The sequence below is a fragment of a genome, unplaced genomic scaffold (assembly GCF_019419815.1).
Source record: "Pyrus x bretschneideri cultivar Hongxiangsu unplaced genomic scaffold, Pyrus_bretschneideri_v1 Contig13, whole genome shotgun sequence".
In the NCBI taxonomy this organism is placed as follows: domain Eukaryota; kingdom Viridiplantae; phylum Streptophyta; class Magnoliopsida; order Rosales; family Rosaceae; genus Pyrus; species Pyrus x bretschneideri.
This window is the reverse complement of record NW_025999424.1, coordinates 7,447,270-7,461,333: the sequence shown is the minus strand read 5'-3', so window position 1 is coordinate 7,461,333 and position 14,064 is coordinate 7,447,270. Positions and strand designations below refer to the sequence as shown.

Below are 14,064 nucleotides of genomic sequence, written 5' to 3'. Positions count from 1 at the left end.
AAGTTTTTACAAAAATTAAAATTGTTCAAAATTTGGCCTTTGTTTTCAGTTATTTATTTATTTATTTAAACTGAATACTGACAAAAAATTAAAAATTAAAAATAAAATAGTTATCAAACGGTCCCTAAATCAACAAGCAACCAATGTGATCAAACTCTCTACTGACCATTGTAAAATTTTGTAACTTTCCGACATACGTGCTCACACTAATGTGTTTACTTATGAGGAAGCACAATAAAGTATTTGAAATTTATAGAAGATGCCAAACGGACGTTCCCACGGAAAATGAATGGTTTTTGTGTTCCCTCTTCCCTCACAATATTATTAGACATTCTCACACTCCTTATACAGAGACATAGCATCTCCTCTGCTTTTTCCATTTTCCTAATCTAACTTGCCTTCCGCCTGGCTCTCCGCGCGTCCTTTCGCCTACACGTTTTTCTCTCCTTCTCTCACTTTCGGTTCTTCCCTTTCATCAAATCTACACACAATATTTCTCTCTCTCTCTCTCTCTCTCTGAAGAACATCCAACCTTCTGCAGAAACAATGAGAAAGTCCTATCAATTTCGGTTTTGTTTTCTGAGTGTCCGTCAGGTACACCCCATTCCCGGACGTGGGTTTTGATTCTTTTGTTGGTTTATGTCCGTTACTGTACGATTAGATTGCTGGGTCAATCTTAGAAACGCGTTTTTTGATCGACGTGCATGGTAGTTTACATCTGTGATATGATTCCTCAACTGGGTTCTCTTCGTATATCGATCTAGTTTGTGTTTCTGTTGTTGCCAGATAAATAATTCCATGCTAAAATGTCGAACGTTGTGATCTTTATGGATATTTGAAGATTGAAATATGTGATTTTTGTTTCTGGGAATTCAGTGTTTGAGTTTTTTTTGTACCGGGAATTTGGCACAAAGGGGAACATGTCTGCATTTGAAGGAGTTATTGTTTCTGACACATGGCTGCAGAGCCAATTCACTCAAGTCGAGCTTCGCACCCTCAAATCGAAAGTAAGCTTTTTTTTTATTTATTAACAAATATATGCATTTTGTGTTTTGTTCAATTTTTAGGCTGTAGATGTTATTTTGGAGAAATTATATGATCATTTGGCAATTTTGTGGTGATATGTGGAATTGGTTGCATTGGTTTTAGTTTCTTTCGATAAGGAATCAGTCTGGTCGAGTCACATTGGGAGATTTGCCGCCTGTTTTTGTGAAATTGAAGGCTTTCAGTGAAATGTTTAATGAAGGTGAGATTAAATCAATCTTATTGGAGTCGGACAAGGATGCTGGCGAAGATACTGATTTTGAGTCCTATCTTCGGGTGAGTTTTCGAGTATGGAGCAAAGTCTTCCATTTCTATTTCATTTTAAATGAGATTATTGAACATACATTTTCAGTTTTGTTCGTTATAACTGTACATCATTTTCTGATACTTGTTAGACACAATGGAATGAGATTTGCTAAATGGCAGGCACATTTGAATTTGCAAGCGCGTGCAAATGCAAAATCTGGTGGTTCAAAACAATCTTCCTTTCTCAAGGCAACCACAACAACGGTTCACCATGCAATTAATACTTCTGAGAAGTCTTCTTATGTTGCCCACATTAATGGCTACCTGGCAGAAGATCCATTCTTGAAGAAGTATCTTCCCTTGGATCCATCTACAAATGCTCTATTTGATCTTGCAAAAGATGGAGTACTACTCTGGTAGGGGAGCCAGAACCACTGAATAATTTTCTACTCAGTAGAGTCAGCTGATATATTCGAGTTTCTTAATTATTTTAGTTGCTTGATGTAGTAAGCTTATCAATATAGCTGTTCCTGGGACTATAGATGAGCGAGCTATCAACACTAAAGCAGTCCTTAATCCGTGGGAGAGGAATGAGAACCATACCCTTTGTCTTAATTCTGCAAAGGCTATCGGCTGTACTGTAGTTAATATTGGCACACAGGACTTGGTTGAAGCAAGAGTAAGTTGAACACATGCCAGCTACCTATTGGAATCTTATTGTTACTTTCCTGTTGTCCTGAGTTAGCTCGTTTTCTCCTTATTCTTAATTTGCAGCCCCATCTTGTACTTGGCTTGATTTCTCAAATAATCAAGGTATGCTATACGAAATCTTTTTTGCCTTTTTCTTGTGTCTTTTAGGTCATAGAAACCACAATGATTCAAGATTTGGGCTGTCCAGGCTTAATCTGTAACTTGTTTTTTCATGTGGTGGCAATATCAGATTCAACTGTTAGCTGATCTCAATCTGAAGAAAACTCCACAACTCGTGGAATTGGTGGATGACAGCCAGGTCAAACTTTTTTATCTGTTTCCCTTTTATCCTCCACTTTGCTCTGTTTGTGTATGAACACACAAACTTACTTGAGCTATTATGTTAGTGGACAGGATGTAGAGGAGCTCTTGGGTCTGCCCCCCGATAAGGTTCTACTGAAATGGATGAATTTTCATCTGAAGAAAGCTGGCTACGAAAAGCAAGTCACAAACTTTTCTTCTGATGTAAAGGTAAGAGCGAGCTGACCACTTTGGTAATTATAAGCATTTTATGCATAAACCAAATAGCATTGGTGTTACAAGTGTACTTCTGGTTTCCAGTAAACTGATCACTAGATTATCAATTAGGAGGGAGAAGATTTTATATGTATTATATATACATCAGTATCTTATTTGACACTCTTGCAACTAGAATTTGTTGCTGGCTTATAAATAAAAGCAATATTCTTCAGAAAACTTATCCGGCATGATTTCTTTTGTTTTAAAGTCTGTTGAGTTTTTTCTTGTCCTCATGATCATGTAATAATCTCAACACATTTTCAGGATGGAGAGGCTTATGCTTACCTGCTTAATGCTCTTGCACCAGAGCACTCGGGCCCTGCTGCCTTGGATATGAAAGATCCTACAGCAAGAGCAAACCTGGTTCTTGAGCAAGCAGAGAAATTGGATTGCAAAAGATACCTTACTCCGAAAGACATTGTTGAGGGCTCACCAAATCTTAACCTTGCATTTGTTGCACAAATTTTCCAGCACAGGCAAGAAACAGTATTTCACAAGTGCTTTAGTTTGAGCTAGCAAATCTGGCTTTCTCTATTGCAAATTAATTATGCTGTGTTAATCCTGTGTGGCGTTCTTATTGCAGAAATGGCCTGTCTGCTGATAGTAAAAAAATGTCCTTTGCTGAGATGATGACAGATGATGCTGAAACTTCTCGAGAAGAGAGATGCTTCCGGCTGTGGATTAACAGTCTTGGAACTGCTACCTATGTCAATAATCTTTTCGAAGATGTCAGAAATGGGTGAGATTTTCAATTCCTTCTCACACTTACCCCTTCGAAGCACATACATGTTGTGGCTGGTTGACCTGTAGTTAATGCATCTCACTTGTGCGTGCAGATGGGTTCTTTTAGAAGTGCTTGACAAAATTTCTTCAGGATCAGTCAACTGGAAGAAGGCATCAAAGCCTCCAATAAAAATGCCATTTAGAAAAGTCGAGAACGCCAACCAAGTTATAGAGATTGGAAAGCAATTAAATTTCTCCCTTGTGAATGTAGCAGGGAATGATATTGTGCAAGGAAATAAGAAGCTCGTACTTGGTAAGTTTGAAGAGTTTTTTTTTCCTTAATGTTCTATCTTGGTACGACCACAATATTCAAGTTTTGCATCCAAGCAAGCCTTAAAAGTTATGGTACTTTCTTAGAACTATAGTTTTTTGATCGACTTGACAAAAATAAAAGACCGAAGTTTTTGTTTCTGGTTGTGCGCAGACAAACTGCGGCCGTGGCCTTTCTGTCAATTCATACTTTTTATGATGTAAGTGATAACTTATCAAATTTTCTACCTCTGCAGCATTTTTATGGCAGTTGATGAGGTTTAGTATGCTTCAACTCTTGAGAAACTTGAGATCCCACTCCCAAGATAAAGCGGGTAAGGAGATTACCGACGCCGACATTCTAAATTGGGCGAACAAAAAAGTTAAGAAGGCGGGTAGAAACTCCCAAGTGGAGAGTTTCAAGGTAATTAATTTGACAATAACCGTTTTCACGTACAGCTTTGATCCCATGGCTGGTGATTCAGTTTTTATTTATGGTTTTGTTTTTACTTAACTTTCAAATTTTAGGATAAAAATCTCTCAAGTGGAGTCTTCTTCCTCGAGCTTCTTAGTTCTGTGGAGCCAAGGGTGGTGAATTGGAGTCTTGCCACAAAGGGGGAAACTGGTATGCTAATTTTTGTTGTTCATGAAGGTTTTTTCTTACAACATTGTTTGTACACTTGTTACATTGTACTTGCTAAAAAGTTACCGTATCGAGCTAGCAGGCTTTTGGTTTCATAGGGATCGACAATTTGACATGGACATATATATAGACTTACAGTGGGAAACGTTTCTCACTTCTACGTCATGTTCTTCTCGTTACCACTCAAGTTTTTAACTTCATTACAATATTGCAGAGGAAGATAAGAAGTTGAATGCAACGTATATAATCAGTGTGGCCAGAAAGCTAGGTTGCTCCATTTTCTTGTTACCAGAGGACATTATAGAGGTATGAGTATTAGAGTTGATCAAAATATTTATACTTACTCATCTGTTTCATCTTGACTCGAATATATGAAAACATCGAGTACTTTCTGTCCCGTCTGGCCTCTGATTAAGTCATTTTTATTTCTCATATGTTTCTGTTTATGTTCAAACTGATTATTCAGTTGAAAACTGGTTTTAACCCAAACCTTAGTTTACCATCTTCAGCGGATTATTGATTAGTTGGTATGACAGGTAAACCAGAAGATGATGCTTACTTTGACTGCAAGCATCATGTACTGGAGTCTGCAGCAACCGGGAGGGGAGGTGGAATCAAACCTTACCACTCCTGACGGGTCCCCTACAGCTTCTGCTGATGGCGAGAAGGAAGCAGCTTTGGCAAGTGCAGTCTCTAATTTGTCCATGGACAAAGCTGCTTCAGACCATACCTCCCCACAGACGGAACACGAGAATCCCTCGAAGGTCGAAAATGGAAAAACGGGCACTTATGACGAAAGGTGATAGGATATATCCCCAGTCCTTCACATTTCAGTTTTTTTGTTTCCAGAGAGGAGGAATAAGAGGAAACTTGGTTGCAGTTATCAGACTTTCTCTTGTTAAGTGTCTTGTAAAACACATAAAAGTAAAAGGAAGGAGTTTTGTAAATTTTTATTAGAGAGATATCATTTTTTGTTCACCTTTCTTTTACTTTTTGTAAACTATTATTCTTTTTAATTGATATTGTTGCCATTTGATTTTGATTGGTTTTCTTTTTTAATACAAACGATATTCTACCTTAATCTACATTAAGGAGTTGTATTATGCACTTTCCTTTACTCTTAAATTCAAGTGTATTTAATATAGACTTTTTAGAGCATCTCCAAATGAAATATCAAAACTAACACATAGGTATATAACATTAAATATTGACAGCAAACTTTCTCCAACTAAGCCTTTAATTTCCTAAGTGACGCTTAGTCAATTGAAGGCAAAGTCTTCTGCTGTCAAATCCATTTAATATATTTTTAATAGATTTAATGGAAATATAATAAATGTGGCTGTGTATTTTAAGAATTTGATTGGTTGCCTACATTAATGGATCCCACAAAGTGATTAAAAAATTTTAGAATGACATTATTATTTGACATATCGGTTGGATCAAAAAATTGTACAAAATGCCAAATTGCCACATAAGCCATCAAATATTAATTTAATGTTTTAAATTTGACATTTTCTTTGAAGATACTCTATGGAGTCAACAAAAGTCATCTTGTATTAAATAGACTTTTTACAACTTTTAATTAGTTTATGAAATCTCGTGGTGTTCAGTTGACTTTTTGTGAGTCTACAAAAATCCAAGTGTTTTTCATTTATTTTAAAAGATTTTAAAAGATCATGGATTTTGATGAACTTTGAGTAAAGATTTTAATAGATTTCTTTTTTCTCAATTCTATGAAGATATACTTCACCATCCACCATAATACTAATGAACTATTATCATTATCATTACTTACACCACCACCTAAACATGACCATCTTCTCCATACCCACCGCCAAAACTATCACTATCGCCGCCGCCGCCAACATCGTCATTGCCATAAACATCATTGCCACCTTTATCTCCATCATCACCACCCCACCACCACAATCATGAGATGAAGAGAGAGAGACCCTAATTAATGAATCCACCACCTGCATAATATCGCTGAGAGATTTAGATCACTTTAGCAATTGAGAATTGTCAAATCTTCATTTCACCCAATTTCCCAGAAAGAAAAAAATCACCCAAATTATATTTGTAAAACTAAAAAAAAAATGTATGGAATTACATGCTCCGACGACCAAGAGATACAAAAGAAACAAATGTACAAACATGTTTTATTCATAATGTTTCTTTCCAATCTTCCTTTCGAAAAAAAAAAAATGTTCCATCCATCAAATGGAAAAGGAAACAAAATTGGCTAGTCTACGTATTCATGTTCTTGTTCACTTGACATGGGGGCCGTAGCATAAGGGTATAAAGATGTTCTAGGACCATTAGGAATACCGTCGTTGGCAAAACCATCGGATTTTTCTCGTTCTGCGACAACCATGAGCATCTCAAGGCGTTTGTCGAAAATTAACGCACTCTCGTCTCTCTTGTCAAGCTCAGCAGCTTCAGCTTCAAGCCATTTTTCTCGCAAGTCATCGAGAAGGTTGCACTGGTCCGTATTGACTTCAGCTCCTGGTGCGCTTGGAACAGTTGTCCGCAATGATGAATCCCCGGATGGTGGAGGCAGAGTCAACAGCATTGCTCGGAACTCACTCATTTCGGCAAATGCCTCAAAATTACAAGCTATGGTATCGAGACAAAATTCCCTTATCTTCGGCACATCGTACCTGCACACAAATGTGATTATCATATGATTGTAACATGTCTGAGTTCAAGGCTAACGATCATAGGAGTAGGGGATAAAGGAGCACCATACATGTCTGACAATTGCAGCCAATGGCACAGTTCTGCAGGTGAGGCCTCTTCCAGGTGCGGCAGTAGTACATCAGCTACCACACGTTTAAGAGGAAACAGTAAATATCTAGCAGCAGCATCAAATAATTCCCCGGCCTGCTCAGTTGACAACGATTATTAGACTAGAAACATAACAGAAACTTTCTTTTCAATAAGGTTACAAGATCCATTATTTCTTTGGAGAACTAATAAAAAGTCCCTCATGAGGGTTTTGAAAAAAAAAATGTCCTTAGTAATAGAAAAAGGTGCCCTTAATGATAAAACCAAGTTGTTTTAAGCGTTTCTGAATAAAAAAAGTAGTGAGGGGCTTTTTATTAATTTTCTATTATTTCTTTGATGCTAGAAGCTCCAATTAATATCTAAGCTACCTGATCAGGGTCTATATCCTTCAATTCGTCCGTGTACCTGAACCAACCAAAGAGTCAAAATAAGTTGCCTGACACAAACAATCCAAAGAACTAAAACATAGTTGATGGCACAACAGTACAAGAATGCTGACTAGGTACAAAATTTCTGGTCATCGTATTGATCAAACAAATAGCTGAAATACCAAATTCCGGGAGTATATTCACTTCATAACATTCTAATTCATTTTTGACACTATGATTATTCTCCTTCAGGAAAAAGAAAAAGGAACACTTACATATACTCGATCATTTTCTCAAATGCTTCTGTGCTCAAATCATGTTCCTCAAGACATGGAAGGGTATCAATGGGTGTATCATCTTTCCCTTCATGAAAGTCCATCATACGGGATAATCTTGCTTTAAAATATTCTGATCTTGATGCTAGAACCACTTGATGGCATCGGAAATTCTTTTTATCAACTCTTACACAAACATCCGCAAGATCATTTTCAAAATCATTGATTTGCATGGTACCAGCAAAAGATATTAATTCTTTAACCCCATCGTTTAGGTTGGGTTGCCGGGTGGAATTAGCAAGAGAAACCTGAAGGATCTTATGCAAGGAAGCAGGAAGCCGATCTTCTTCAGGAAGAAACAGGCCTTGTAAGATGAACCGTTTTTTAGAGCTGTCTATCTCACTTAATGATTTGTAATCGGCATATTTTTGGTGAATCAGTTCTTTCTCTAGAATCCCTTGTAAAGATTCACATTTACATACTTTGCAGATCCTCACAACATCCTCCATATCATCTACAGCAATCTCTAGTCTGTCCGAGTAAAAGAAATGGATGAGACTGTATAAAGCAGGATACGACAATTTCTCCCTTGCAAATCTTACTTCTTTGCGATGCTTCCAATCAGTCACAAACTTTCTTCTGAAAAATGGTGAACGGGCACTTAAGATGACTCTGTGAGCTTCGATGGCTCTACCTTGAACATAAAATATCACATCTGGAGGGAAGTAGTTGAAACTGGACCCATCGTTGGATTGAAAACCTACTCAGGACCATCAAATGCCCCAGTGTCACTTAACATGCATATTGCTTGTGAATGAAAAATATGTTATACAACATGTCCTGACTGGCGTTGACATATATGAAAACGAAAAGCATTAATCAACACATTTAGATTTCAGAAAGTTAGAGCCAATGACATCTTCCTTATCCTTACATTTCAGAAAACAGAAACGAAAACAGAAAGCCGTACACGTTTACGCCTTATTTAGTAGCATGTCCTGGCTGGCGTTAACATAAATGAAAATGAAGAGCATTAATCAATACATTTAGATTTCAGAAAGTTGACATCTTCCTTATCCTTACATTTCTGAAAACAGAAACGAAAATAGAAAGACGTATACTTTAACAACTCTTCACTACTGAATAAGAACACAAAGGGGTGTATCAAGCTTCATGCTAACTATGTTTTACAAAAGCCAATCCTCACACTACATTGGCCAAGACTCAAGAAATGAACTACGAAATTCTTTGTCTTACCTACACTAAAGTTCTCGTAACCCATTTACTCCTCATAGATACTAGATAGCCAACATTTCAAAAGCAAGCATTTCACAACCCCTCAGCTAACAATTAACACCAACCCATTACTTCTTGTTAAATTTTTGAAACCAACCCATTAGTTCTTGCGGAATTCGAAACCGACCCATTCCAATTTAGAAACCAACATTTCGATTTTCAAACCATTCAATTGCAAGCACCAATTCACACAATAAACAAGCAAAATACCTGAAATTTCAATGTGGGCATCATCTGCCTGCTCCAAATAAGCCCTATTCGCCCCGCATCCCAAGAAGGTCTCCCTCATGGCGGCCTGTAAGGGGTTCAGCGGCGGGGGCCTGGCCTCAAACGCCTTCAATAGCTTCCGCACCTTCAAATTAAGTGCGGCGTAGTGGCAAGCGGTCGCCGTCGAAGGTGTGCTCGGAGCATATGGCGCCGTTCTCGAGCAGCATCCGGGCGGCCTCGAGGTGTCCGGCGAGGCACGCGTAGTAGAGTGCCACCGAGTCCCACTGGTCACGTGCGTTCACGTTGACTCCGGAGTCCAACAGGTACGCGAGGCGGTCAACATCGCCGGCACGTGAGGCCTCGAAAACGTCGCCGTTGGGGACTTTCTTGAGGGCGACGGAGGCGGCGAAGTCGGAGGGGTCGAGGTCGATCCCATCCAGCTCGGGATCGATGGACCAAGACGGCCGGTTTTGAGTCATCGGGTCGGGTTTGGGGGTTTAGTGGGTCGGGGCTTTGGGTGCATGATGGGCGGCAGGGTGGCGGCGGGTGGGTTTGGAGAAAGTGAGCATTCTGGTGTGTTCAGTGTAACGGTTTTTGGATTGAAGGAGAAGGGTCGGAGGGAGATTTGAGTTTTTCTTTATTTAATTGTGGAAAATGAAAACTAACCCCTTTTTTATTGCAAAATAAAATTCATATTTTTTTTATTCTTTGTCAAGAAAAAAAATATCTTCGTGGAGAAACTCTTGTGCAGAATGTTATCAGAAAAATATATGAAAAGGAGGAACTTCACCGGAGAAATTTTTAAATTTCGTCGAAATATATCAGGTTAAATATTGAATCTCTTATATTTCATCTAATTTAAATTTTCATCATTATTTATTGAAGCAACTAGTATCAATATTGATATCAGAATCAATATTTCAACAAATTTACATATCGATGTTTTCACCAAGATTTAAGAGTTTTTTCTGATATATTTCCAAATCTTTCTCTGAATTTTTTTTATATTTCTTCGAAAATATTGATGAATAAATTTCTAGCAGTGTATGGGACGCATAAGGTTGTGATCGTAGCGCTGCTTGAGCATTTATATACCGGTACACTTGCATGGATCTTCCGAAGAAGAGGGTTCTTAACAGAGTACCATTTTTGTAGTTTCATTTTTTTAGTTGAATAAATTTTCAACAACAAATTGAATTTCATTCAATGAAATTTATAGACACAGCAACGTTGAAGCAAAAATTACAGGGCATAAAAATACGTCAATGCCCGAATTTGCAGCGTATCTAATCATCTATATGGTAACAGTTCCAAATTTACATTCGATCACCTCCTACTACAACATGCTAATACACAACAGGCAGTCTCTCTTACTTGGTTGTTGTAAACACGAGAAATTCCTGAAACAGGCGAGAGACAAGAATACGTGTACAAAATAATATTTTGTATTAATGATTTTGGGGTTACAATCTCTTTGTAATTTGGTCCTCTGATTCTATCTTCGTAGGGTGTGGGTTTGTGGATGAGTTGTTGATCCAAAGGGCCGTCGGGGCTTGATCTAAGGATGCACAGCTGATGAATGGATCTTCAAGGGGCGTTGGGCTTGATCTTGAAGGTTGATGGATGAACGGATCTTCAAGGGCTTTTGGGCTTAATCTTGAAGGATGAACGGATGTGTGGATTTGTTGAGGTTGTTGATCCAAAGGGGCCGTTGGGGCTTGATCTTAGGATGAACGGATCTTCAAGGGCTTCTGGGCTTAATCTTGAAGGTTGATGGATGAACGGATCTTCAAGGGCTTTTGGGCTTAATCTTGAAGGATGAACGGATGTGTGGATTTGTTGAGGTTGTTGATCCAAAGGGGCCGTTGGGGCTTGATCTTAGGATGAACGGATCTTCAAGGGCTTCTGGGCTTAATCTTGAAGGATGAACGGATGTGTGGATTTGTTGAGGTTGTTGATCCAAAGGGGCCGTTGGGGCTTGATCTTAGGATGAACGGATGATGAGCGATGAACACTTTCTTCAAGGGCCGTCGGGGCTTGATCTTGAGTTGGTGGAAGTTCTTCAAGGGCGTCGGGGCTTGATCTTGAAGGTTGATGGATGATGAACGATGAACGGATGTGTGGATTTGTTGATCCAAAGGGGCCGTTGGGGCTTGATCTTAGGATGAACGGATCTTCAAGGGCTTCTGGGCTTAATCTTGAAGGATGAACGGATGTGTGGATGATGAACACTTTCCTCAAGGGCCGTCGGGGCTTGATCTTGAGTTGGTGGAAGTTCTTCAAGGGCCGTCGGGGCTTGATCTTGAAGGTGGATTTGACGAAGAACGAAGATTGCTTTCTTGATCCTTCGGGATTTGCTTGAGAGCTTTAGAGTTTCAAGGCTTCTTTCTTTCTTCCTTCCTTCTTTTCTTCTTTTCCTTTCTCCTTCTCCTTCCTTCTTTTTTTCCCTTCTTCCTCCTTCTTTTCTTCCCCCTCCAAATGAATGCCTTTGGCCTCATATTTATAGAATTCCAAAACTTGATTTTTGGATTTAAATAATCAGATGAAATAAATCGTTTCTGCCAGGTATTGACACGTGTCATATTTGATGACTTTTCCAATTTATTTCGATTTTTTGTTGAATCACACGCTACATGTAAAATTTATGTGACACGTGAACGTTGAAATTTTAATTATTGATCAACATTCATTTCACCGAAATTTTGATGTCTACAAATGCCCCCACTTCAAGGCGCGTCGTAAACATGTGCTTGTCACGTGTAGAAGATGCGTTTTGAAGTCCCTTAATGTAGATGTCAACCCAAGGGCCGTCGAGGCTTGATCTTGAATTGGGCTGGAAATTTCTTCAAGGGCCATCGAGGCTTGATCTTGAGCTTGACTGGAAGATTTTCTGGTTTCCTCCAATCGTTGATTTTCCGCAGGCTTAATCTTGAACTGGGCTGGAGGATTCTTTTGGTCTCCTCCGAAGGTCTGAACTTACTCCTTTTATCTGGAGTTGAATTTGATTCAAGGGTGGTGAACACTTGATTTTGAATCGGACTTGTGATTTCTTCAAGGGCCATCGAGGCTTGATCTTGAACTGGGCTGGAGGATTCTTTTGGTCTCCCCCTACCGTTGATTTTCCTTTGTGCTACTCTTGAATTGGGTAGCAGGATTCAGACACATGGCAGGCAAGCAGGAGGTGGAAGTGATGACCTGTTTCTTTGTTCAATCTTTCCCCAATTCGTATTGAAGAGGGTAGATCGGCAGACTGACTCCAAGTGCCGTCTGATTGCTCTTTTCACTTTGTCATGCGAGTAATAACAAGGACAAAGGAAAGGACATGGAGAAAGCATGATATAAGATACCTTTGCTTTTGAAGAAGCAGCGAATGAATCAGCACATATATTTGTTGTGCTTGTCTCCACATGCTTTGATGTATCATTTTCACTTGTCTTACTTGCTCCCTTTGCAGAAGTGGTATTTCCTTATGCAGGTTTGGCATCTTCTCGTGTAGTATTTGTCCTCTGATGCAGGAATGGAATGCAACCTTTGCATTTAAATGGTGCTTCAAAACATTACTTCTCCGCGACGATGAGTACTCGAGAGCAATGCAAGGTAAGCAACCAGGCAAAGGTTCCAGGCAATCAGTTCCAGGTCGGAAGTTTGATTTCAGGTTCCGACTGATAACTCTATTTCCCCTTCTCCTGCATGTAAGAGCAAGGACAAAGAAAAGGACAGGGAAAAAGCATGATATGAGATACCTTTGCTTTCGCCCTTGATGATATGAGATACTTTTGCTTTTGAAGAAGCGGTGAATGAATCAGCACATGCTTCCATCTACCGTTTCCTCCTGGGTCATCTGTACTCCAGGCATCTGGTATCATCTTTGGGGAAGAGGAAAAAAATTGAGTATTTTGAGATGTTTTGCTGGGAGTGTACTCTCGGAGGTGAGGAAGAGTTGGGCATTTTTTTTTTTTTTCCGCAGGTCTGCCTTGCCATAAAAGATGAAGGTCGACATATATAGGGATTTCCCAATAGCAAGTGGTGGTACTGTTCTTTTACCCTTGTCGACAAACGTTTTGATCCCGCAAATTCGGCTTTTTGAAATAGTGACGACTCTTCGATCTTTGAATACGCCTCTTTGATTTCTGAACGACGCCTCTTCGATTTCTGAACGACGCCTCTTCGATTTCTGAACGAGCGTCTCTTTTGACAAAGTGGCACGCGTTTTCTGAAAAGCAGAGAAAGCGTCGCCGAACTTTGCGCTCGTCAGCTAAAGATGTGTAGCTGCGATGATGACCTCCACGTGATCTTTTGACAAAGTGGCACCCGTGCTCTGAAAAGCCGCGAAAGCGTCGCCAGCCTCCACGTGTTTTCAACTTTGTCGGAGATCTTTTGACAAAGTTGAACGCGTTTTCTGGAAAGCCGAGAAAGCGTCGCCTAACTTATGCCGGAAAATCCAGCTTTTGAGATTTGCAGAGCGATGTCTCTTCACTTTTGAACAAGCGGCCCTTCGATTTCTGAACCAATGCCTCTTTGATTTCTGAGCAAGCGCCTCTTCCTTTTTATAGAGGTATTGATCACCTGTAACATGCATACTTTGAAGGTTGCTCATTCCTGAAAATCATCTCCGGCCTTTTGAGTTTTAACTCCATCCACCCATCTATTTTAACACCTTTGAAAAATGGCTAATCCATCGAACCTTAGCTTAGAATTGAGTCTCAGCAGTGATCCGGTTGCGCCGCTTCAAGGTAATGTATGGTGTCCTTCTTTCTTATCTTCTAACGGTCCTCTTACAGGTGAAGACTCAGTGATGCAGGACGCCACAACAGCTACAATAGTGGCTCGGAACCTCCTCACTCCCAAAGACAGTCAGCTACTTTCAGGACGGTCCGATGAGTTGGCCGTTCAAGAG

General features: G+C 39.5%; 2 protein-coding genes across 2 annotated transcripts; one reads left to right on the top strand and one right to left on the bottom strand.

Moving 5' to 3' along the window:
- Positions 1-298: 298 nt before the first annotated feature.
- Positions 299-5,212, top strand: LOC125474729 (fimbrin-5-like). The gene is made up of 15 exons (XM_048578705.1): positions 299-594; positions 877-1,007; positions 1,150-1,320; positions 1,471-1,706; positions 1,798-1,969; positions 2,065-2,103; positions 2,231-2,299; positions 2,395-2,511; positions 2,824-3,035; positions 3,143-3,298; positions 3,396-3,595; positions 3,849-4,015; positions 4,120-4,216; positions 4,449-4,540; positions 4,771-5,212. The coding sequence occupies exons 2-15, from the start codon at positions 921-923 to the stop codon at positions 5,035-5,037; spliced, it is 2,082 nt and encodes a 693-aa protein (XP_048434662.1). The 5' UTR covers positions 299-594; positions 877-920; the 3' UTR covers positions 5,038-5,212.
- Positions 5,213-6,288: 1,076 nt separating this feature from the next.
- LOC125474960 (BTB/POZ domain-containing protein At2g04740) lies at positions 6,289-9,924 on the bottom strand. Its single transcript, XM_048579225.1, is given in 6 exon segments — positions 6,289-6,894; positions 6,984-7,117; positions 7,390-7,426; positions 7,665-8,424; positions 9,171-9,339; positions 9,341-9,924. Coding segments are annotated over 6 exon segments (1,824 nt in total). The 5' UTR covers positions 9,647-9,924; the 3' UTR covers positions 6,289-6,476.
- Positions 9,925-14,064: the final 4,140 nt, after the last annotated feature.

What these genes read in the sequence shown, in the direction of transcription:
- LOC125474729 (XM_048578705.1), top strand. Translation starts at nt 921, where the DNA reads ATGTCTGCATTTGAAGGAGTTATTGTTTCTGACACATGGCTGCAGAGC. An exon ending in TTCGCACCCTCAAATCGAAA is followed by an intron (nt 1,008 to 1,149) that starts GTAAGCTTTTTT and finishes CATTGGTTTTAG; the next exon opens with TTTCTTTCGATAAGGAATCA. An exon ending in AATTGGTGGATGACAGCCAG is followed by an intron (nt 2,300 to 2,394) that starts GTCAAACTTTTT and finishes GTTAGTGGACAG; the next exon opens with GATGTAGAGGAGCTCTTGGG.